General features: G+C 61.5%; 1 protein-coding gene across 6 annotated transcripts; it reads left to right on the forward strand.

Annotated features, from left to right (window-relative positions):
* The first annotated feature begins 4,798 nt into the window (after positions 1-4,798).
* SLC6A9 (solute carrier family 6 member 9) lies at positions 4,799-23,021 on the forward strand. 6 transcript variants are annotated; one of them, XM_061345010.1, is made up of 14 exons: positions 4,799-5,007; positions 8,793-8,918; positions 16,827-16,983; positions 17,117-17,248; positions 18,276-18,522; positions 18,608-18,740; positions 18,965-19,099; positions 19,173-19,276; positions 19,354-19,591; positions 19,742-19,876; positions 20,191-20,290; positions 20,526-20,626; positions 20,815-20,985; positions 21,190-23,021. In XM_061345010.1, the coding sequence occupies exons 2-14, from the start codon at positions 8,889-8,891 to the stop codon at positions 21,400-21,402; spliced, it is 1,896 nt and encodes a 631-aa protein (XP_061200994.1). In that variant the 5' UTR covers positions 4,799-5,007; positions 8,793-8,888; the 3' UTR covers positions 21,403-23,021. The 6 variants fall into 6 exon arrangements, with proteins under 6 accessions (XP_061200994.1, XP_061200996.1, XP_061200992.1 ...); XM_061345011.1 differs by lacking the exon at positions 4,799-5,007 and adding an exon at positions 6,332-6,471; XM_061345012.1 differs by lacking the exon at positions 8,793-8,918.
* The last annotated feature ends 208 nt before the right edge of the window (positions 23,022-23,229 follow it).

A 23,229-nucleotide genomic window follows, 5' to 3' on the forward strand; every position in this document is an offset into this window, starting at 1 on the left:
ATCCTCCTCTTCCTCCTCCTTCTCCTCCTCCCCCCGGCTCAGGCCGGCAGCTCCCCTCCGGCGTTCTCTGCCCATGAGATGAGAGTGTGGGTCCTAAGCATCCATCAGGTCCCCCCCGGGGTCTCCTGCTCAGAAGAGCACAAGCTGCAGGTCATAGAATGGTTTGGGTTGGAAAAGACCTTAAGATCATCCTGTTCCAACTCCCTGCCACGGGCAGGGACACCTTTCACTAGAGCAGGCTGCTCCAAACCTTGTCCAGCCTGGTCTTGAGCACTGCCAGGGATGGAGTGTTTACACTGGAACTACCTCTTCCAGTGCCTCACCACCCTCACAGTAAAGAATTTCTTCCTTATATCTAACCTCAATCTCCCCTGTTAAGGGTGAAATGGCAGAGGGGTGACCCCCCCTCCCAGGCACAGTTCAGTCCTTCCTGAGCTGTGTCCATGCAGCACCCCTGCCTCCATCCCTTGGACCTGTGCTGGGAGAACCCCGATGCTCAGGGGGTTCCCAGCATTCACATCTGGCTGTGTCTGCAGGCAGCAGCCATAGCACCCACCCATCTCTATCAGCCCCAGGAATTTTACCCATCCTGAGGTCCGTGGACTTCAACCATAAGGTCCCTCCAGCTGCCCCTTCCCACTTTGGGACCCCCACTCCAAACGCAGCTGGTGTTTGTTTTGCATCAGGAGGTGCCAGTTTGTCATGAACCCAGTGAGAAAGGCACTCAGACTCTTCAAGTACCAGTTAAAATGCTCTTTAATAGAGCTCATGCTATGGAGACACTACTAGACCCTTTCAAATACAGGAACCCTGAGCTGCAGAGCAGTGAAGGGACCTCCAAGCCACCAGCCTGCAGACCCTGCCAGTGAAAAGGGTTATCCTGTTTTAGTCATTTGAGCTGTTATAGATTTCTTTTCTCAGAACAAAACAGCTCTATTCATTATATTGACTGCCGAAAATAAAAATGCTTACATGAGAACCTCTTGCTGATCTTTTAGATGAAGACACCAGGTGTGAGCTCCCTGCAGACTCCTCTATTACAGCCTGTTTTCTACCCTGGCTGAGCTCACCCCACAGCCAAGGGATGCCCACAGTGCAGGTCCGGGCCTGCTCAAGCTTGCTGTAATGTGGGTCACTAACTCTTTGGTGTCTCCTGGCCAGGATCACAGCAACACTCTGCCTGTAGCAGTGCAGGGAGCTGTGCTGTTTCCCAGCCCCATGCTGTCACTGTGTCCCGTCCCCCCCCCCGTCCCCCCCCAGTACAGCCCAGGGGACACGTGGCTGAATTCCCCACAGGGAATTTCAGCAGAGGTCAGAGGCATGATGTGGTGGTGGAGGATGGGTGAGGGGACACTTCTGCATGGATGGTTACACCATTGAGGGGAACTGAAAGCCCTGTGTCATGCAGGATAGAGCACTGTGGGGTGAGCTGGGTGGCCAGCACCTCATCCTCATTGCTTCCCTCAAGGAAGCATAGATGGCCTTGATGTCCCCAGAGACCTACATCAGCAAACATCATATGTGGGCAAGTGCTGGCTGCTGCTTTTCCAGGCTAGTGCAGCTGTTGTCCCTTGTCCCTCTCCCCTGTATGCTCTCTGTAGGAGTGCCACAACCCTGCACCCTAGGGATGCTGCCCAGCCTGGCCGCAGCAGCAATCTGTGATTTACTCCAGGCTGCCTTCCTGCCCATTGCTCCCCAGGGATGCAGCACCGGCCCCAGGCAGGGCAGCAACACCACATCCTTTTACCAGAGCCCAAGAGCCAGCTGCCCAGGGTGGGAAGAGGGACCCGGTGGCAAAGAGAAGTCATCCTGGTCCCTCTGTATGGCCTGGTGGGGTCGGGGATGAGGGAGATCCCTGTGGCTTGTGGCTGGCCGCCAACTTGCAACAGGAGCTGGTAGCAGCTCTGTGAGTCCTGCCCAGCAACTAAGCAGCAGCTACCCTGTTTGGGAGCAAAGGTGGGTTTGCAGAGCCTCGGGGCTGCAGCCACACACCCTCCTTGGGCAGAGCATCCATGGGTGCACCCATGCAGAGCAGTTCTCAGCGCAAACAGTCCCTGGGGTGATACTTGTCCCAGCGTGGGGTGCTCAGTGGAGCAGCCTCTGGTCGGTGGGCTGAGCGCTGCAGCAGCTGCCTCCAGCTGCTCCAGGTCCGCGGGGCGCTGACATGGGATAGCTCCCAGCGGCCAGGCAGGGGGGGAGCAGGGAAGACTATTTTGGGCAGCCCAAGGCACCCCAGCTGTCATGATCTCTGCAGCATAGAACCTGCGCTGGGGCAGGGACCTGAGTGCTGCCTGGGCAGCATTAGGGGAGGTGCACAAGCTTCCCATGAAGTCCCTAGCACCCCGCTGTCCCCCACAGCCAGAGGACAGCCACATCTCAGTGATGAAGTAGCCCAGTGCAGAGCTGACACAGGTGATGATAATGGACCCATCTGGACAGCTCTGTGCCTCTCAATCAGGTGGGCAGAGGAAGGAACAACAGCTTTGGGACCTACAGCCAAAGTGTGAGCTCCTGGCAACAGAGCCCTTGTCTGCGCCCTGGCTTCCTCCAGGCCAGACGGATCCTCCACGAGGGACTTTCCCGAGGTCACTAGCAGGCACCCGAATGGAAAGTCCCCAGGAGCTGTGGTTGCTGGGGACACAGATCCCTGTGGCCAGGAGCAATGATGCCTGCAGCATCTCCTCCCATCCCTGACGCCACTTGCCTGCCCTGGCGGTCACCCAGGCTGTGGCATTCAGCCGAAACCTGGAGCTGGAGGGTGTGAGCTGCTGGCAAAGCCCCAGGCAGGGCAGAGCAGGACCCAGGGGAGGTGGCTGAACACAGGGCTGGGTGAGGGGCAGCCATTGGCACGGCAGGGACCGAGGTCCTGGGATGCAGTGGAGTGCCAGAGCAGGAGTACGGCACTGCCCCACGGCAATGAGAACGTCTTTGATGGGGAGTGAGGTGGCTCTCATAAGGTAGTTTCAAACTGCTGTCAAATCAGGGACAAGTCTGGGGGCTTTCCAAGGACTCTGATACCATCAGGGGAGCCATGGGGCAGGAAAAGACATGCTGTCATAAACAAGTAACTGTCCCTGCGTGATGGGCAGGATGGGGAAGACATGGTGGGGAGATAAGAAAAGGAAAACTCAAAAGGCAAAACACAGGCTGGTGGCTCTTCTCTGGAGCTTCCCCTGCTCCTCTTGTGGCATCCTTCCTGTGCTGTCCCTAGAGTGACACAGACATCCTGTCTATGTGGGGACTTCTAACCCACTCCCCCTATGGTGGCAAAGGGTGTCCCCTCCCAGCTTGCTCCCTCCCCAGGCTCCAGTGCTCAGGTGGGAATCTGGGGACCAGGAAGAGGGTCACCCCAGAGCACACGGACCCCAGTCTCTGCTGCTCCCCAGGCAGCCTGTGGAGATGGGAGGTGCTGCTCAGAAGCTGGTTTAAGAGAAAACAAGTTGATTTTGGTGATGCCACCATGCCAAAGACTGGGGAGGACAGCATTAAAGCCTACTGCACTTGGTGCACCCACATACTCAAGAACAAACTCTGGACCATGCCAGGGCTTCAATCACTCAGGGATCATCGTGGCCCAGTGCCAAAGGCCTGGTGCATGGGAAATTTCCAGGGATGGCTGGCATTTCGGCCAGCCTGGCCCTCTCTCAGGTGCCGGACCTGGTATTTCCTCCCCACCCTTCACTCCTTTGGATCCCTGCCCGCATTTGCTCAGTTTCCCAGGCAACAGCACCCATGAAGATGGGTGAGGTGAGGCTGTGCTGCCCGCAGACCGACCTATGTCTCCCACAGAGATGCCACAGCCACCATGAGGTCACTGCACCTGACAGCAAGAGTGGAATACGCCAGCCCCACAGATTTGAATGGCACTGGGGAAGGGGTCCTCTGGCATCACTCCCAACACCCTGCAGGGACTTGAGGGATGCTGTCACATCTGCCAGCCAGAAGAGGAATGGTGAGAAGGGAAAGAGATGGTGTCCCAAAGTGGAGAGTGAGGGATGATTGCTATGAGGTAGGGAGAGATAGGTGAAGGGGGCATGAGCACAGGCTGGAGCATCCCACCTCCCTTTGGCATTGCAGCCTTCCCTCCACAGAACACTTTTGGCCTCTGCTGCTGCAGTGGCTCTGGGCACCATGAGACTCAGGGAAGTCCTGACTGGCACTGCAGGGCCATGGCCAAAGCCATGGGTGCACAAAGCACCGAGGATCCTTTGGAGAAGGCGTTTATACTCAGGTTCAGAGTGCTGCAAGGACACTGCAGCATCGCAGAGGCTGCACAGGGGCAGGAGCAGCCCCTCACTGACCTTCTGGGGGCTGCAGGGCCTCTCCTCCTGTTTCCTTAAGTCGAGACATGGGAAAGCACACAGATGAGATGCACAGAAAGAGAGAGAGACCCTGAGGAGGACGTTTGAAAGCATGAATTTCTCCCACAGAAATCCATCCCTTGGGGTCAAGTCTGCAATTCTGCAGCTGGCAGCTCCTCTCCAAAGCCTAGACCCTGGGGCAGGGGCGCGGGTTGCAGCCGGGTTCTGGCTCTGACGCAGGGTACTGGGCGTGGGATGCTGGATTTGGGATGCTGGGTGTGGGATGCTGCATTCAGGTGCTTGGTGCCAGATTTGGGCTGCAGGGAGGGGTGTGAGGCTGCATGCAGCCAAGAGTGAGGGTGCTAGCCAGCAACCCCGGCTCGTGGTGCCAAGCAGCCACGCGCGGGTGCTGGGAGGGAGTGGGAGGACCTGAGCACCCTCTGGTTTCGCTGCTGCCTTCCCCTTCCCACTGTGGGAGCCCTGATTCTGGTTTTACTTTCAAAACGAAAGCAGTGTCAGCGTGTGAGTGCACTGGCGCCGTCTCCCATCCTGCCACCCTGGGCAGCTGGGCCTGCAGTAGGTGGCCAGGCACCCCTGAGTCACTCACCCCATTGCTCCCCCGCCTCCACCACCCCATCGGCTGCTGAGGTTTTCCTTAAACCAGGCAGCAACCCCCCAGGGACAACGGGGATCCATGGAGACACAGGTAAGGGCTGCTCCTTAAGCGGGGGGGGGGGGGTCAGGATGGGATGGGGTGCAGGGCTGTGGAGAGAGAAAGGACCAGAGGGCACCCGACGGGATGTGGGAAGGGCTGTGCTGTTGGCACACTTGAAGCGCTGGGGCTGTGGGGCGCCAGGTTCCCCCCGCTGCACCCACAGCCTCCTCGAGGCTCTGGAGCTGGGCAGGATCCAGGGCTCAGGGTGCCGGGGTGCAGGCACTCGCCCCAGCATGCGGGAAGCCCAGCAGGAGGGGGAGGGAGGGGAGGCCTCGGCGAGGGGCCAGGCCAGGGGCGGCCCCCGGCGCACCCGTCATGTGTTACTGGAAACATCTGGCCTGTGCTGCAGGGGCGTGACAACCGCACATGCATGTGCACACGCATGTGCACACATGCACATGGGGACACACACATGCACTCGTGTGTTTATGGGTATGTGTGTATCAGTACATGCCTCCACTCCTGGGTACACTCATGTTCACATGTGTATACGTGCCCATATATGTATACAGACAGATAGGAATAGAGATTTGCACACACATGTAGATGGCTGCATCCATATGTAAGCATATAGATACAGACATGTACACTTATATGTGTACACACACGTACACACACACCTAAACATATAGTCATACATGTACAGATTTGCATGCATACACATGTACAGATTTGCATGTATACACATGTGTACATACATGTACAGTGGTCACATTAACTGCATGCATCCTGGTCGGAGCCTGTGGCCATCCCCCTGACTGGATGCCCTGCAGAGTGAGCCTGTACATGCTGTGTGCACATGTTCCTCTGTGTGTGCTTGGGAAAACGTATATGTGCGGTTGCATGTGTGCCTTATAGGAGCCTGTGTGTGACCATATGTCCCATATATATTCATATGTACTATGTGCCCGTGCAAGCCTGCATGTACCCCTGGGCGTCCATGCGCCTGTGGGCTGCATGTGTGCTGCGAGTGCTCATGTGTGCCAAGAATGCCATGTGTATACCCAAGTGTGCCAAGGGCACAGTGTGCCTGTGTGCCCATGGGTTCCATATGCCTGTGTGAGCAGTTGCGCCCGTGTGTGCCGTGGGTACCTGTGTGCCCATGCATGTGTATGCGCACCATGTGCACTGTGCGCACCATGTGTACCCCGTGTGCCCAAGCGTGCCATACGCTCTTTCACACCCCGCGGTGCCCGCACCCCGATGCGGATGCGGGTGCCGGTACCGGAGCGGGGCGCTGGGGAGCGCGGCGGCGCGGGGGGCGGAGCGCGGCGGCGGGGGCGAGAGGCGGCGCCAGCCCCCATCGACCTCCAAACTTTCATTAAGTCGGCAGCACCGGCGGCGGTGGCGGCTCAGGGCCTGCTACGGCACCGGTACCGGGTCGGGTGCGGTGGAGCGGCGCACTCGTGGGCCCACCAGGCGCGGCGGTGGTGGCCGGGGGGAGGCATGGGCACGGTAAGGGGTGCGCACCTTCGCCGGCACCGGGTGCCCGGCCAGGCCGGCAGCCGCGGGAGCATCAGCGGGTTGGGAGGCTACCGGTGAGGGGAACGGGCGGGACTGGACTGGACGGCACAGGACGGGGGGCAGCGAGGTGCTCCGCATCGGCGGAGCCGGCGACACCGGTAGCGACACCGGGCAAGGCACCGGCAGAGGCCACCCGCCGGGACGGTGGCGGGAGCGGGATGCGGGGCGGTTCCGCATCTGTTGCTCTCCCGGCGCGGCGGCGCGGTACCGGGGGAGCGCAGGGGCGCGGCGCGCAGAGCGGGGCCGCCTGCCGCTGCACCAGGGGAGCAAGCGGGGACCGGGGCGGCCCGGCCCGGTGTCGGGGCGGGGGGGCTGGCGGTAATTTTCCACGGGCATGTGCCGGGGCGGGGCGGCGGAGCAGCCACCACGTGGCGGCTGATGTAACCGGGCCCCCCCGCTGCCGTGCTGCACCGGGCGGCGGCGGAGGGGGGGTGCCGTGCGGCGGGCGCGTCGCGGCAGGCGCTGCCCGCGGGGCTGCCGCCGGAGCCGCCTCCCGGCGGGGGGGGGGGGAAGAGGGAAGGGCAGGGCAGGGCGGCGGCAGGCCGGCCCGATGCCCGCCTCCCGTGGGTACCGGCTGCAGCGGGCCCGGCGGATGCTGGCAAAGGAAATGGCCTCGCAGGTGGCAGCGGCTGCACCGGCGCCTCGAGCCGCCCGCTGGGTGGGAGGGGATGGGGACGGGATTTCCATCCTGCGGCCGAGCATCCGTGGCCTTCCCCTGGTGCTGCCTCCCCCGCCGAGGCGTGACACGCTGTCCGGTAGCCCCGGTTGGTGTCTAGGTGTCCCGACTTCAGGGTACCACCGGTCCCGTCTCTACGCACGAGCCGCTCTGCCCTCCGAGCTGTCATGGCATCCCGCAGCTCCGGGAGAGCTGCCTCGTAGCACCAGTGCATTGCATCCCAATCCCTGCCTGCCTCTCCATGGGGATGCCGCAGCCTCCGGCATCCCTGTATCCATCCCGTTGCCACCTCACACCTGGCTGGGATCTTGCCAGGCTGGGAGCCAAAGTCAGCGGTGTGCATGCAGGCAGGCAGCTTTATCAGTGCCCAGCAGACCCCGGGGGGGAGTGGTGAGCCAGCCCCTCGGTGCTGTACCCTCACGGATGCAGGATGAGACCCGGGCTGAATTCAGGGCTGCAGGACAGGAAGCTTTGGCTGGCTGGCAATAAGCGTGTGAAAGGGAAGAGGTCTGTGCGCTGACCCTGTGCTTCCCAGCTGAGAGGTCCCTGTGCCATGTGAGGAGCCACACTTGTATCACTGATGACATTTCTTCTCCCAGGGAGTGCTTTGGTGATGGGATGTGGTATCTGCTAGAGGCAGCCTGCCTGAGCTGGAGGGGCTGTGGCCAGGGCTGGGGGCTCGCCCTATATCCCCTGGTTTTCTGCCCTTTATCTCCACCACCCATGCTCCCTTCCCCAGTGCTTAAGGGCTTTGTGCCCCTCTGCTGATTGCTCCAGACCTATGACAGCCCGGGGACAGGGCTGAGGTGTTTGGCCACTGGTGGTGGTGGTAGTTTGGGACCATTGGCAGGGGCTGGGTTCATCCCCTGGTCATCAAGCACACCAAAGGTAGGGATCTGCACTGGTGTTTTGCAAAAGCAACTGTTCCTCTGGTGTGGTCAGGCCCTGGTGCTCCACTGGGGCGTCCAGCAGCCCCAGTCTGGGGCAGGCAGTGCAGGCAGCTGCCTGCACCCTGTCCAGCAGCACCTGGTGCCCAGCAGAGCCCAGCAGCTCACCCCCCTGCGCCGCACGTGCATGCGATGCACCGGGGCAGAAGGCAATCGTTTCCCATCTGTGTCCTGTGAGGCAGCTGAGCCCCAGTCGGCGCCCAGTGCCAGCACTGCTGTGTGCTGCAGCCATTTCAGATCGAGCTCTCGCTGGGGGGAGAGCTCAGGGGGCCCCTGCTCCTGCCTGCAGCCCCCAAAGCCCACCCTCTGTGAGGACAGCAGCCCACAGGGTCGTCTGTCCACACCTGGTAAATCTTTAACTGCTTCTTGGGAAACACCTAGGAGCCGCCGCTCGCTTGTCTGGGTGCTGGGGTTCGGAGATGCTGGAAGGGGTGGGAGCCAGCAGGAAGAGACCCCGCCGCCAGCCCATCCATCCCTGGGCTCTGCGTCCTCCATAGCCCTGCAGGCTGGCACAGGGGAGCGACCCGCCTGGCACAGCCCCCTGGTTCCTGAAGGGAGGGGGAGGCCCGGGGAGGGACGTGCCCACCCCACCAGTCACGTCTCTCTTGGTGTCTCTCCTCTCTGCCCAGCTTGCTCTGTCGGTGGATTGAAGTGCACCGGTGTTGGTGCCGCAGCCAGCGCGACGGAGGGCGGGCAGGCGAGGGACCCCGCTCCAGCCTCCAGGGATGGCCGATAAGTGCAGCGAGGGGCTGCTGGTAAGTGCAGGGTGTGGGGAGCGGGCTGGCATGGGCCACTGCCTTGTGTACCTGGAGCACTCAGCACAGGGAGCAGGGCTCCTCTAAGGCTTGGTGCTCCCTTGGAATCCCTGGCCAGGGTTGTGCACCCATGGTGCTCCCCAGCACAATGACTGTGGGGCAGACACTGGCCGCTGCTTGCCCTGAGCATGCTGCCTGCGCGCTCCTCGGGTGCGGTGTCTCGCCGTTCCTGGAGATGCTATCACCCCTCCCAGGCTCTCTGCCTGGCCTTATCACCTGCCCCAGCTCCCCAGGAGCAAAGCCCCTGCCGGGCGGCTCCTCTGCCTGCTCCCTTAAAGGGTGTGGGTGCCCCTCCGTGGATGTCCACACAGGGGCACGGTGCGGAGCCGCTTCCCCTCTGCATACACCCGGCAGGCTCTCCTGAATTGGGCTGGTAGGATGGTGACATGGTTTTGTGGTGGTCTTGGCAATCATGGGATAATGGTTGGACTTGATCTTAAAGGTCTTTTCCAACCTAGTTGTTTCTATGCTTCTGTGGTGTTTGGGCAGAGCCAGGTTTTTCCAGGCACCGGTGTGGTGCCTGATCTTCCCTCCTCACAAGTGGTGTGTTGCGGGATGCTGTGCGCTGCCCTGAGCTTGCCTACACCAGGGATGTCTTCAGTGCCTGGGTGGATGCGGAACGTTCCCGGTGTGTGTCCTTGTTGGAGGGCTGCAATAGCCCCATGCCTGAGGGAGCTCTGCCGTGCAGCGAGGTGTTTGAGAGCCCTGAGATCAGGTTCCCATGCCAGGCTGCTGCGCTGTGCCGGGCAGGTGAACCCAGGCTGTGCTTGACTCTTCCCTTTTTCCCAATGGATGGGAGCTGAACATCGGGGCTGCCATGATTGCTGCGCCCTCCCCTTCCCGGGGGGCTTCCTGAAATAGCTGCATGCTCCAGCCAGAGGGCTGGGAGCCAGGACTTTCCTGGGAAGCCAAGAGCCAGGGGAGCAGCGTGCTCCAGCAGGCACTTCCATCTCCTTCGTGTGTGTGCAGCTCCTCTGCTTGCATGTCCCAGCATGGCCCCACTGTCTGTGCCTGCAGTGGGGAGCCCGGCACCCATCCTGCCTTCAGTGGGCATGTGGAGGGGTCAGAATGGCTGGCGGGAGAAGGAGGTGGATTTCTGCAGGAGAAGTCCTTGTCTGGGGACAGGGAGATGCTAAGGATGTATCCGTGTTTGAATGGAGGTTTGTCACAGGGATGTGCTCCCGCATGCATGGGGTGCTTGCCATGGCTCTGTGTTCTTGCTGTGTGCTCTTGCCCTGGCTGGAGCAGCTGGCATAGCACTGGGGTGAGTGCTGAGCCTGGCACCCACAGCAGGGAGTCAGGCATGGGAGCACCCGCCTGCTCCCGGGCAGGCTTTAACCCGCTTCTCAGAAGTAGCTGACGGGTTCCCTGTGAGAGCATCCCTTCTCCCATAGCATCCCCACTCCTAGAGCATCCCTGCACCGTGAGCCTTGGGAGTAGTTGTGGCGGGACGGGTGCTGGCTGCCAAGCCACCTGGGTCACTGGGGAAGGGAGCTAATCTCCTTGGCCTGCCTCCAGGGCCCTGCCAGTCACCTGGTAAAGCACGGTCCCTGTCTGTCCTCTCATCCCTGCCTGCAGTTGCAGCTCCTGCCACTTCTGCTCCCAGCCCAGCCAGGCTCCAGCAGTGCAACCAATGTCCAGGCTGCACACACAACCAATGTGTGCAGACCCTGGGTTTGTGATGGGGTTTGGGGTGCCCACTGTGCCCTATCCTGGGGAAGGAACAGGGTGATGGGGGCAGCAGCAAGGTGAAGTGCTGCTGTGCCCGTTTCCCCACCTGTGAGTTGAGGTCTGAGCCCTCCAATTGTTCTGGGTGTGTTGAGGGTGCTGTGTCCCTGCATCCTGCTTTGGCAGGCTCTGTGTTTTGTGGATGCCTCTGGGAAGTTTAACTCACTCCAAAACAGCAGGCAGGAGGGCAGGCAGTGACCTCCCTGCTGTTCCTTGGCAAGCACTGGGTCACGGCTCCCACCACGCTGCTGGGGTTAAGGCCTGGGGTGCCTGTCCCAGACACCCCCAACAGTGCGGTGCCACCAGCCAGCGGCCATGGGCCATGGGCATGGTAGCCAGTGGAGCTGTGGAAATGGCTCTTGGCTCCGGGAGCCCTTCCCGGAATACCAAGGGGCAGTGATGGGGGGGCTGGCGGGGGATTCTTCTGCCTGAATGCCCCAGGAGAATCATGTCTGCCCCGGGAGAATGGGGCTGGAGAAAGGCAGCCCCAGCAGGAAGCTCCCAGCATGGGGATAGTGGCACTGGGGCATGTCCCTGCCTGAGGCACCTGCAGCCCTGCTTGGGGATGGGATGATGGGGGCTGGGAGACTCATGGCCATCCCTGATGCGCCCATTGCCCCTGCCTCTGTAGTTCAGCCAGGGTGGGTTCTTGGGTGCCAGGGAAGGTGAAAGCCCTACTGTGGGACCTTTGTTTCCAGCAATGTGTCCCTGTGGGGCTGGCAGTTCCCTTTGCCTGCCAGGGGAGCAGTGCTGTGCTCCATGGGCTGACACAGGGCCTGGCATCTCTGGGATGGGGTGGTGGGTCCCACCATGATGCGCTCATGCTGTGTGCAGGTGGCCTAGGCAAAGGGATGCTGCCAAACCCATGGAGGGTTTGGACGGAGGGATGCTCCTGTGGGCACCTTGTGGGTTGTCCAAAGCTCAAGAGGTGCTTGGCTGTATATGGGATATGACTGGCAGGGCTATGCTGGGATCACTGGGGCTGACACAGCATGGGGTGATTCTGGGATTGCACGCATCCCATGGATGGGGCGCAGTTGGGTGCTGCTATCCGACGGATGGTGCATGTCCCAAGCTCCTGGGTGGCCAGCGCAAGAGGGGACAGGGACAAGTGCTGGCATGCAGGGAGCTACGAGCCCGTTATGCACACGTGTGCTGTTCACGTGCGCGCCCGCAGCCGCTGCTGCCCGGACCCCAGATGGTTGCCCGAAAGCGCTGGGCTGTCCCCCCGCCCTCAGTGCACCATCACGCCTCGATGGCATCTTGGCTGTGCTCCCCAGCCAGGACACAGGGCTAGGAGCAGCTGGGGTACCCCGAGCCTGGCTGGGGGCGCACCCTGTGCCCACCCTCCCATGGGACACAGCACCCCACCATGTTCCCACCTTGCGCTGGCAAGAGGGCGAGTACGGAGGCTGTGGGGTGCCTGGGGAGCAGGGGGGTCATGGCACAGCCCTCCTTCAGCCAGATGGTCCCCTGCGGGGCAGTGACCTTGTGAGGGTTACCATACAGAACCCATGATGGTGCCAGTGGTGTGACGTCAGAGTGAGGTAGAGTGGCACCAGGCTGGGGGTGTGCCAGCAAGCAGGCTTGTCCCTGTGTCCCTGTCCCCAAGTGGGGCCATGCCTGGTCCCCACAGCCCTTGAGCGTGCAGGGCCGGATGGCTGCATAGGTGATGGGCATAGTGACAGGAACACGTGTGGGGCTGGAGGTGTTTGGGCATGGGGACAGGGGGCCTCCGAGTGGGACACGGTCCTCAGCTGCACTCCAAACACCGGTCCTGGCCCCAGCCAGCCGGGCAGCAGTGCCCGCAGGGAGGGCAGCGGTGCCTGCTGGAGCGTGCGGGGCTGCAAGCAGCTGGATTCCACTAATGAGGGCTCATTAAACGGGACGGGGCTCAGCCTGCTGTGCTGCCTGTCCTGCCCGCGCCTGCTGGGGAGGGAGCCCGGCTTGCAGGGACACGGCTCGAGGTGGGGGCAGAACAGAGGCGCGGGGTCCCTGCGGTGCGGGGCAGGCGGGTGCTGGTGCTGCATGGGACGGGCGGGCGGGCAGCGAGGGGCTGAGCCTGGCCGGGAGGAGAGCAGGGAGCAGTGCCAAGTGCTGGAGCGGCGGGCGGGGGGAGGCGGGAGGCTGCTGCGCCGGAGCCTGAGGTGCCAATGAAGCTGAGGACTCACGGAGCTGGGCAGCCTGGCCCCCCGGATAGCGGCCACGGGCAGCTGGGCCCCCGCCGGCCCCCTCAGCAGGTCAGTGGGGAGGTGAGAGCGGGGTCTGATGGGGCAGAGTAAGGTGGATGGTGGCTGGTCCAGCACTGTTCCCCCACGGCCGTGGCTCTCCAAGCCCCTTTGTGCTGGTTCCCGGGCGATGGATCTGCAGGGCTGAGCTGCAGCTTTGTGCTGTGGGACGCTGGAGAGGCACCTCTAAGCCCCACAGCCAGGGATGTGGGGTGGTCTGCGGGAGGGAGGATGCAGCGGCCTCAGCTGCACTGGGAGCAAGAAGAGACTGTCTGACAGTTGTGTGTTCATTAACTCTGGAACCGACTGATTACAAGAGAGGCACAGCAGCCCTTTTCCTTGCTCAGTGCTCCAGGAGCAGAGAAGATCCATCCTCCATCCTCTCCCTTATCCCCTGGCTTCATGGGCATTAGTGAGCAATGTGAAAGCTTGCCCTGACCTGCCATGGCCCCCCAGGGTTGGGCTTGTGCTGCTGTGGGTGGCTGGCAGGGCATGCTCAGGGCTGTCCATGGGGCTGGGCAGCCTCCCTGCAAGGGGGTGGTCGGGGCTGTGTGGGATTTGGTGGGATTTGGATAAGTCCCTCAGCACTGCATCCCCCTGGCCCTGGGAGCGTCCCTCTTTGCCTTTGCCCATCCTGGCATCCACAACTGATGCTCCCACTGCCTGGGCTGTTCTGGGTGTCCAGGCCCCCATGTCATGCATCTGTTGCACCAGGGCAGGGGAAACATGGGGCTGGGCACCACTGGAAGAGCACAGGGATGGCTAGGATGAGCCGGTGGAGCTGGCAGAGCTAAGATGTCAGTGTGGGTTCATCACCCACGTGGCAGGGACAAGGAGTGCAGGACCTGATTCTAGGGGTATCTCCCCTGAAAGTACCCAGGATCCATGAGCAGCCAGTGAGGACAAATGGGACACCCCTATCCAAGTAATTCCATCCCTCTGTTGCTGGGAACCCTGCCCCAGGCTGGGATTCCAGTGTCCCAGGCATCTTGCACCCCACTTCCCTGTCCTGGAAGAGGTGCTGTTTTACCAAAAGACATATTTAGCATCTATTTATATCTTCCGGTAGCCTCTGCTTCACTCAGGCACAACTTTTTCACCATCACCATGGCAATGAGCAATGACATCAGGCTGATGACATCAGGGCTGATGAACTCTGCATTGGTATTATAGGAGCAGCCCCAGCACCCTATTAGGAGGCTGGGGAAGGAATTGAAAATCCCTCACTTGTTCAGGGGGGCTGGATAAGGCTGATGCCCCACAGAGTGCTTCTGCTGGGCTGAGGTACCTCTGTGGGGGCAGTTTGAGTGGGGGGAAAAAGAGCAGGGGACCATGGTGGACATGCCTCCCATGGAGACATCCCCAGCATGGACTCCACCACTGCCATGAGCTTCCCAGCCATAAATCAAGGCCCCTTCGGGAAGTGGGGGGCATCCGGGCACCCCAGCCAAGCTGTCATTGTGCGAGGAGATGCTGCTTAGCATGAGAAAGGCTCCGGTGCCAGGCAGTGTGATGGATGATACCCACTTTGCTGGTCAGGGGAGGCCTTGGCCATGGTTTGTGAGGGGGTTGGTCCCTAGGGAAAGGGGAGGAAGGGGATGCCTGGGCACCCCTCTTGTGCCTCTGCTGCCCCTCTGCCCCCTTGGGGGATATTTGGGGTGTTTGAGGAGTGCTGCTCCCCCCCCTGCCCCAATGTTTTCACCCAAGCCAGGTATCTTTTGTAGCACATGTATGGAAAATTTGGGGTCTGGGAGCATCATTCCAACGCCGACTCTGCATTCTCGCTGTGGAGCAATTCCCCCTTTGCAGCCCATCTCCGTCCCATCCCTACGATGGGAAGAGGGGTGTCTTATCTTCCCAGATGCCTGGGTTCTCTGTGTCCCCCCTCTTTTACCATGTGGGGTTGGAAGGGTGGTTAATGAGTGTAAAGGACAAGGCGACCTTCCCAGATTTGGGGAGAGGGGGGAGTGGGTGAAACACGCAAGCATTTGCGCACGTGTGTGTGCTTGTGCACGCATGGGCACGCATGTGGCTGCCCCTTATTGGGGACAAGCACGCCTAAGCCCTGTGCTGCAGGAATGGAAAAGTGGGGAGGGAAAGAACAGAGGCTTGGCATTCTCACTGCACCGGTGCCAGGCGGCTCAAAGCTGGGGTGCCCCGTTGGGCATGGGGGTGAAGCCATGCCAGCATTCCCTGAGCAGAGGGGTGGCCTTTCAGCTTTGGGACAGGAATGTGGTCTCCTTTGGGCTCCAGAGCTCTTGAGCTGAGCCAGGGCCATACAGTTGTGTTGTCCCCCCCAGACCCTGTGTCAGGGAGGCTGGAGTGTTGCCCCCCTCCTGCTGGCTGTGCTGCTCATTAGGAGCCTCATTAGTGCGAGCAGCTTAATCAGCGGCTTCCCGATCGGATCAGCCTGCTCAAGCGGGCAGTGTGCCCAGGCATGGGGACAGTGCCAGTGTTCTATCCCCCTACCCTGGCAACCCCTTGGCACCCCATAATAAGAGTCTTCCCTGGAGGTGGGGGGGGGGGGTCCCCCTTAGCACTGGGGGCTGCTGTAAGCTCTTCTCTGATGGAGCCTTTACCATGGGGTCTGCCGTTCTCACCCTGATGCCTTGGCTCAGCCAACATCACCCCTATAGCCTGGTGCAAAGTGCCCACCGATCCCCCCATTGCCCTTCTCCTCCATCCATGAGCCCCAGCAGCCCCCCACGGCCCCTGGCGCGTGCAGGCCCTGCTCGCAGCAGATGGCTTTGTTTGGCAGCGCTGTGCCGGAGTCGCCGGGCATCACGTCCTGGCTGTGCCGGCCCTAATCAAATGATACGGTTAGGTGCACCGCGCCTGCTGCCTGCGCCCCGCCGGCGTGAGCAGATCCGAGGTGACGGCTCCCATTTGTGGCCCGCTCACTGCCGACATCAGTCATCATGGGGGGCACACATTGGGGTGTCCATGGTGGGGAGACTGGCACTGGCGTGCTTCTAGGGTTGCGGCACGCCATGCTGCTCCTGTAGTGTTATGGGTGCTGTGGGGCCATGAGCACCCTCATCCCATGCATCTGTCACCTGGCTCCAGGTGGATAACGGAGGGCTTGGAGTACCTGTGGCACCCAAAAATGACATCTGCCCTCAGCACAACCTGCCAGAGCTGAGCAGCATCCGGGAAGAACATTAATGTGAGCACAGGGCCGTGCTGGGACGGGTCCACCCGGTGATGGGTGCTCATCCCTCTTGTTGTTGTTGTCCGCGGTGTGAGCTCGCATTGTGTGGCAGCCTGCACAAAGCGCCCTTTCTTGCCCTTCTCCGTCTCCCCTCCATCCCCTACAGTGAGTGATGGCTGAGTGGTGGGGCTGCCTCCCCAAGGGGACCCACCTGCATGGGACCCCCCTGTGCTGCCCCAAGTGTGGTGCCTTGCTGGACAGGACCCCATCTGCTGCAGGGTGCCCTTCCTGGGGGTGTCACCCAGGCCCCCACCTGCTCTAATCACTGCACCCCACTCCCCTTTGAGTGGAGGCCCTGCTTTCCCCTGGGGGTCCCACCATTCTCCCCTCCCAGCCATGGGCAGTGGCCACCCAGCAGGACCTCTCCTGCTGGGCACGGGGAGGGGGGGTGTGAGAACAGAGGCCCCTTTGTGCTTGGGCGCCCGGACCTGCTTTGTATGAGTTGCAGGCTCTTCCTTCGCTGCAGCCGGGCTCCAGGCAGAGCTATTCATTGGGGGGGGGCACCACCACTGCCCTCCCCCTCCTTGGCACTGCTTGTGCATGGTTGGAGGGGGGGCTGGCATGAGGGGGGGATTCGGAATGATGCTGGGGACCACCCAGCCCTGCTCGGTGGCCATCACCCCTCGGATGGGGCTGGCAGTGTGGCCCATGGTTAACACACCCCACAACGTCTCTCCACAGAACGGCACCGTGCCCGGGGAGCGAGGCAAGCAGGACAAGAGCGTGAAGCGCGGCAACTGGGGCAACCAGATCGAGTTTGTGCTGACCAGTGTGGGCTATGCCGTGGGGCTGGGCAACGTCTGGCGCTTCCCGTACCTCTGCTACCGCAATGGGGGAGGTGGGTGTTGGGGGGCCAGGGAGTGGAGTGCCTCAGGGTGGGGGTCCCGTGTGGTGCTTGCTGGGGTGGTGCAGGGTGCACAGTTGTGCCCAAGGGCATTACACACTCTCACCCCCTGATTCCTGCCCACCAGGTGCCTTCATGTTCCCCTACTTCATCATGCTGGTGTTTTGTGGCATCCCCCTCTTCTTCATGGAGCTCTCCTTCGGGCAGTTTGCCAGCCAGGGCTGCCTCGGCGTCTGGAGGGTCAGCCCCATGTTCAAAGGTAAGGAGCTCCCCATCCCCACCAGCATGTGCCAGTATGGGACATCTGCTGGCACAGCCCTCGTCACATCCCACCATGCACCCCATGTGTCCCCTGCCCACACACCCCTGGCACACCACACGGCCCCACACAGGCTCCTGTGTCTTGCACCTTGCACATGCAATCACTGCACGCATGGCATGGGTCCTCCATACACACATCCCGCCTGGGCCACGCTGCCCTGCACACGCAGCCCGCCTAGCGTTCCCTGCACGCGTTACACACATCCCTGCACACGCGATGCATCTCCTGCGCACACCCCAGCCCTGCGCTGGCATCCGCTGCAGGCATTACACACACATCCCTGCACATGCCACACGTGTCCCCAGCTCATCGCTGCTGCAGAGGCCACTCTGGTCCCCTGGACGTGCTGCAAGTCCCCATGGCCCCTCCAGGTGTGGGCACACTCCTGCAGTCCTCTCCCTGCACCCTAGGCAGTGGGTGCTGTGCCCACATGTGCTGGTCCTGGCCGTGCTCAGAACTTGCCCTGCCACGGCTGAACCCTGCTGGCTCCCCTGGTGCACCCTGCACGCTACCTGATGGGTGGGCAGCCCACCCTCCTATGTGCATGTCCCTGTGCTTGTGTGGCCCTTGTCATATGCCACTAGGTAGCTGAATCCCTAAAGACACCATAGCCAGGAGAGACATGCCACTAGGTAGCTGAATCCCTAAAGACACCATAGCCAGGAGAGACCCCCCCCTCAGTGGTTCTCTAGGGCTTCAGACCCTAAAGGTTTTCCTGCAGCTTTGTAGTCCGTGCATCCCTTGCGCATTGCCACACGTCCCAGGGGACACAGCATCACCAGGCTTGCTTGAAAGCACAGGAACCCATGCAGAGTGTTCCCTACCCCAGCGCCACAAACAGACCCAAGCCTCAGCGTGGCTGCAAGCTGCCGCTGGCACCGCATGCTGCCCACCACACCACAACCCCCTGTGCTGCGTGCCGTGCCGCACTGTGCCGCTCACCCCTCCCCGGTGCTGTTCCCAGGCGTGGGCTACGGGATGATGGTGGTGTCCACGTACATCGGGATCTACTACAACGTGGTGATCTGTATTGCCTTCTACTACTTCTTTGTGTCCATGACGCGTGTGCTGCCCTGGACGTACTGCAGCAACGCCTGGAACACGCCTGACTGTGTGGGGGTGCTGGATGGGAACCTCTCCAGCCGCGCTGCCCTCAACCTCGCCCTCAATGCCACCCAGAAGCGCACCAGCCCCAGTGAGGAGTACTGGAGGTACCGGGGATGGGGGCAAGGGATGAGGGAGGTGATGGTGATGGTGATGGTGGGGCCGTGCTGACACCCACTGCCCCCCATGCAGGAAGTATGTGCTGGACCTGTCTGATGACATCGGGAACCTGGGCGAGGTGCGGCTGCCCCTCCTGGGATGCCTCGGTGTCTCCTGGGTCGTTGTCTTCCTCTGCCTCATCAAGGGTGTCAAGTCCTCGGGGAAGGTACCCATATGTTCTCCCTCCCAGCCCCATCCCTAGTGTGGACATGCCCTGTCTGTAGGTGACCATTCCCCCTCTAGGCACATCCCCAACTCTATTGGGAATGTAGCTCCTGTTGTGTCCATAGTGCCACCTTCCCTGACCGTAGCCCCATCCCAGCCTGGGGTGGGATGTCCCAGGCCACATCCCTTTCCCGTGGCCCTGTTCCCTGAGGTGTTGCCCCGCAGGTGGTGTACTTCACGGCCACTTTTCCCTACGTGGTGCTCACCATCCTCTTCGTGCGCGGCATCACGCTGGAGGGGGCCCTCACTGGCATCATGTACTACCTGACGCCCCAGTGGGACAAGATCCTTGATGCCAAGGTGAGCAGGGATGAGGGGTGGTGGGTGGACAGGGGGGAATGGGGACACAGCACTGACCACCCCACCGCTGCAGGTGTGGGGTGATGCAGCTTCGCAGATCTTCTACTCACTGGGCTGTGCCTGGGGTGGGCTCATCACCATGGCCTCCTACAACAAGTTCCACAACAACTGCTACCGGTGAGTGCCCGACGATGGCTCCACCAACCCTGCTGCTGTCTGTTGGACCTGTCACCAGCCCAGACCTCTCCCCACAGGGACAGCATCATCATCAGCATAACCAACTGTGCCACCAGTGTCTACGCCGGCTTCGTCATCTTCTCCATCCTGGGCTTCATGGCCAACCACCTGGGCGTGGATGTCTCCAAGGTGGCCGACCATGGCCCTGGCTTGGCCTTTGTTGCCTACCCTGAAGCCCTCACCTTGCTCCCAATCTCACCCCTCTGGTCCATCCTATTCTTCTTCATGCTCATCCTCCTGGGGCTGGGGACACAGGTAGGTCATGTTGGGGCTAGTGTCCTGGGACAGGGTGGCAAGGTGGGACATGGTGGTGGCAAGGTGGGACATGGTGGTGGCAAGGTGGGACATGGTGGTGGCATGGTGGGACATGGTGGTGACATACTGCCCCCTCTGCCCCACGTGCAGTTCTGCCTGCTGGAAACACTGGTTACGGCCATTGTGGATGAGGTGGGCAACGAGTGGATCATCCGCAGGAAGACCTTTGTGACACTGGGGGTAGCCGTGGCGGGCTTCCTGCTGGGTGTCCCGCTCACCACACAGGTAGGCAACCATGGGGCTGTGGTGGTGGGGTGCTGTTGTCATGGTGATTGCAAGCTGACACTAACGACTGTTGCCATGACCACCCTGGGGGTGGTGACACCCAAGGCCTGGTGTTGCCATGCCGACAGTGGTGATAGTATCCAGACTAAGCATCGCCATGCTGATCCTGGCATTGCGTGTTGCCATGCCAATGGTTGTGGGTGTACCTCAGCTGTGCATTGCCATCACAACGCTGGCAGCATGGCTGTGCTGTTGCCATGCCAACAGCAGTGGTACCCCCTGGGGCAGCTGTGCTAAATGGGTCCCTCTCACAGGCGGGCATCTACTGGCTTCTGCTGATGGATAACTATGCTGCCAGCTTCTCCCTGGTCGTCATCTCCTGCATCATGTGTGTGGCCATCATGTACATCTACGGTAGGTGGACAGTCAACCAATGGGGAAGGGGCTGTTCTGACATCTAGCCAATCGGTAGCCTGCTGCGTGCTAACTGGCAAGGCTGTTGGCCAATCAGGTGTGACCTGAGCAGCCTGATGGGTCCCACTAGCCGAGATCTGGAGCAGACACTGGGCAGTGGTTGGGGTCCCAATGGGGTCCCAACAGGCTCCCACCCATCTCACACTGGGGCTGATGGGTTCATGTCCCCCCACAGGGCATCGCAACTACTTCAAGGACATTGAGATGATGCTGGGCTTCCCACCGCCGCTCTTCTTCCAGATCTGCTGGCGCTTCATCTCACCTGCCATCATCTTTGTGAGCATTGTGACTATGGGGCCTGGGGCCATGGAAGGAGGAGGCAAAGAGCCCACCTGAGCAGCCTGCTGGGGCGGAGGGTGCTGGGCTGCGGGAGAGCAGTGGGGATGGGGCAGAGCAGGGTGACTGGGGGGACACAGAGCAGGCTGGCTGCTCCCCACTGGCTGATCCTGCCTGTCCCTCCCCAGTTCATCCTGGTCTTCACAGTGATCCAGTACCGGCCCATCTCCTACAATGAGTACGTCTACCCCGCCTGGGCCATCAGCATCGGCTTCCTCATGGCACTTTCCTCCGTCATCTGCATCCCCATCTACGCCATATACAAAGTGTGCTGCTCTGAGGGGGACACACTGCTGGAGGTAGGTGACTAGGGTGTAGACCCCCTTGTCCATGCCCCACCGGGACTGCCTGTAAGGCTGTCCTTCACTTGCCTACCCAACCACAGTAGCTGTGAGGCAGCATCCATGGGGTGTACTGTCTCGAGGCTCCCTTGGGAGGGCAGGGCAGGGGAGCATGGTGGGTGCTAACCATGTCCCCTTGCTCTGCTCTCCTTTTCTCTCTAGCGCTTGAAAAATGCTACCAAGGCAAGCAAGGACTGGGGCCCGGCGCTGGCAGAGCACCGCAGCGGCCGCTACGCCCCAGCATTCAGCCCCTCCACCGAGTCCCACTTGGAGGTGCAGCCCCTGCAGCCGGAGAAGAGCCGGAGTGAGGTGGAGGCTGCGTCCCCTGTGCAGGGCAGCAACGGCTCAGCCCACAGCCAGGACTCCAGACTGTGACCCCCCACCATCCCCGCACCCCCTCTAACCCCTCCTGCGCGGTGACACTTTCGCACCTTCCGCTGGCGGAGCCTGGCTCCGGGCCGCACCGGACCACGGGGGGCTCTCAGCACCCGTCCCCGAGCCCCCCCCACCTCCTCACCGGTTAACTACCCCCGACCCCCCCGTGGCGTTCGTTAACCCTCATGTTTACGGTAACCTTTGTGCGCGACGCTGGGACAAGAGAGGAGGGGGCACAGCCCTGGGAGGGCCGGGAGCCAGGGGCACTTTGCAGGGGTCCTGCTCTGGGGGGGGGAGGCACAGGATGGGGGGAGCGGGATGTCCCATGGCTCCCTGCCCCCCTGCAGCCAGATGCCCCGCTGTGGGGCATCCTCCTGGCCTAGCCATGGGGAGGGAGTGGGGTAGGACCACGCTGAGACTGCCCATGGCCACCCCAAGTGTGTGTGCACAGGGGCATTGTGGTGGGGTTGGCACTGCAGGACCCCCCAGCCCGGGGGGGCACCCACTGTGGCTCAGAGCCTTCAGGGTCCCACGGGTGGCCATGCCCAGGGATGGTGCCAGGCACAGAGCTAGCACAGGGAGATGGGAACAAGCACGCTGCCTGCATGGGCAGCGGGATCTTATAGCACAAGACACAAGCACTTAGAGCACATGTGCGCACGCATGTGTCCCTCACCGACAGATTAAGGGCATACATGTGGCCTACGTGGGCACGCACATACGCATGGTACCCCAGGGCTGTGCAGGTGGTGAGCTGGTATATGCCCCCATCATGCACCCCTCCACCCTGTGGCCCCTTTGGGAGGCTGTGGGTGCCCATCTGGGTGGCCAGGCATCACCAGCAAAGCTGGCATAGCCATAAGCAGTATGGGCACAGCCTGATGCTGCTGCCTGCCCCATGGTGGGGCAGGAGGCTGGCGAGTACTTAAGCCTGTTTGGGGGGTGATGGGGCAGGACCAGGGGCCAGCTCTCCCTAGCAGCCCTGGCATGGGCAGGGGGGGCCTTCCACGGTGCTAAGGGGGAGCAAAATGGACCGATCCCCCCCTCCCTCAGCTGCTGCTAGCAAAGAGGTACCAGCAGAGATGCGAAGGGCTGCAGCAGCCCGCTCACTCCGAGCCATCTGGGGACACTTGGTCCCCAACCAGTATTAGTGGAGCAGGATGCACTGGCAAAGGCCGGGCGGTTTTAAATCTGTCTTCCAGCTCCAGCCAAAGGGCCTGGAGCTCTCAATCCGGGGTGGGTGGGTGAGACCCTTCCCACCCCGTTGTTCCCCTCCCAGCCAGCTCCCTGCGCTCCCCATGCCGCAGCCCCCAGGCTGGCACAGGGACACGGCGTGGCTCGGCACGGTGGCGGGAGGCGGCGGGCGGTGGGTGCTGAGCCCCAGCAGGATGTTCCAGCTCCCCCCCCGTTCCCCGTCCCGAGACCCCCACCGTGCCGCGGCGAGGGGCACAGTTTCCTGCATGGTGCCCATGCCCTGCCCCACGTGTCACGCCGCTACTCTTCACCTCTTAATTGTTAGCAATAACGCGCGCGTCCCTGGGCAGCGCTGCCTGTGCCAGTGTATCTCCCGGTGTAGAGTTCTAAAGTATCCTAGATTTTAATGAGATTTATATTCCTGAGGTGGTGTCCTGATGTGACCTTCTTTGGGGAGGCTGGGGAGGGAGTCGGGGATGATGTCCCATGGGTGCAGCCTTTTCCCCTTGATGCCCAGCTCTGGTACTGAGCAGGGGAAAGCTTCCTTGTCCCACTTGGATCTCCAAAACCACCTGGAGATAGGGCAGTGGATGGAGACAGGGGGCTTGTCCTTGCTAGGGGAGAGCATTGTCC

Source organism: Neopsephotus bourkii, unplaced genomic scaffold, assembly GCF_033783945.1.
Source record: "Neopsephotus bourkii isolate Nb327-2 ecotype Australia unplaced genomic scaffold, CSIRO-AGI_Nbou_v1 NB_234, whole genome shotgun sequence".
Lineage (NCBI taxonomy): Eukaryota > Metazoa > Chordata > Aves > Psittaciformes > Psittacidae > Neopsephotus > Neopsephotus bourkii.

What these genes read in the sequence shown, in the direction of transcription:
- SLC6A9 (XM_061345009.1), top strand. Translation starts at nt 12,860, where the DNA reads ATGAAGCTGAGGACTCACGGAGCTGGGCAGCCTGGCCCCCCGGATAGC. An exon ending in CCCAGTGAGGAGTACTGGAG is followed by an intron (nt 18,523 to 18,607) that starts GTACCGGGGATG and finishes CCCCCCATGCAG; the next exon opens with GAAGTATGTGCTGGACCTGT. An exon ending in TCTCACCTGCCATCATCTTT is followed by an intron (nt 20,627 to 20,814) that starts GTGAGCATTGTG and finishes GTCCCTCCCCAG; the next exon opens with TTCATCCTGGTCTTCACAGT.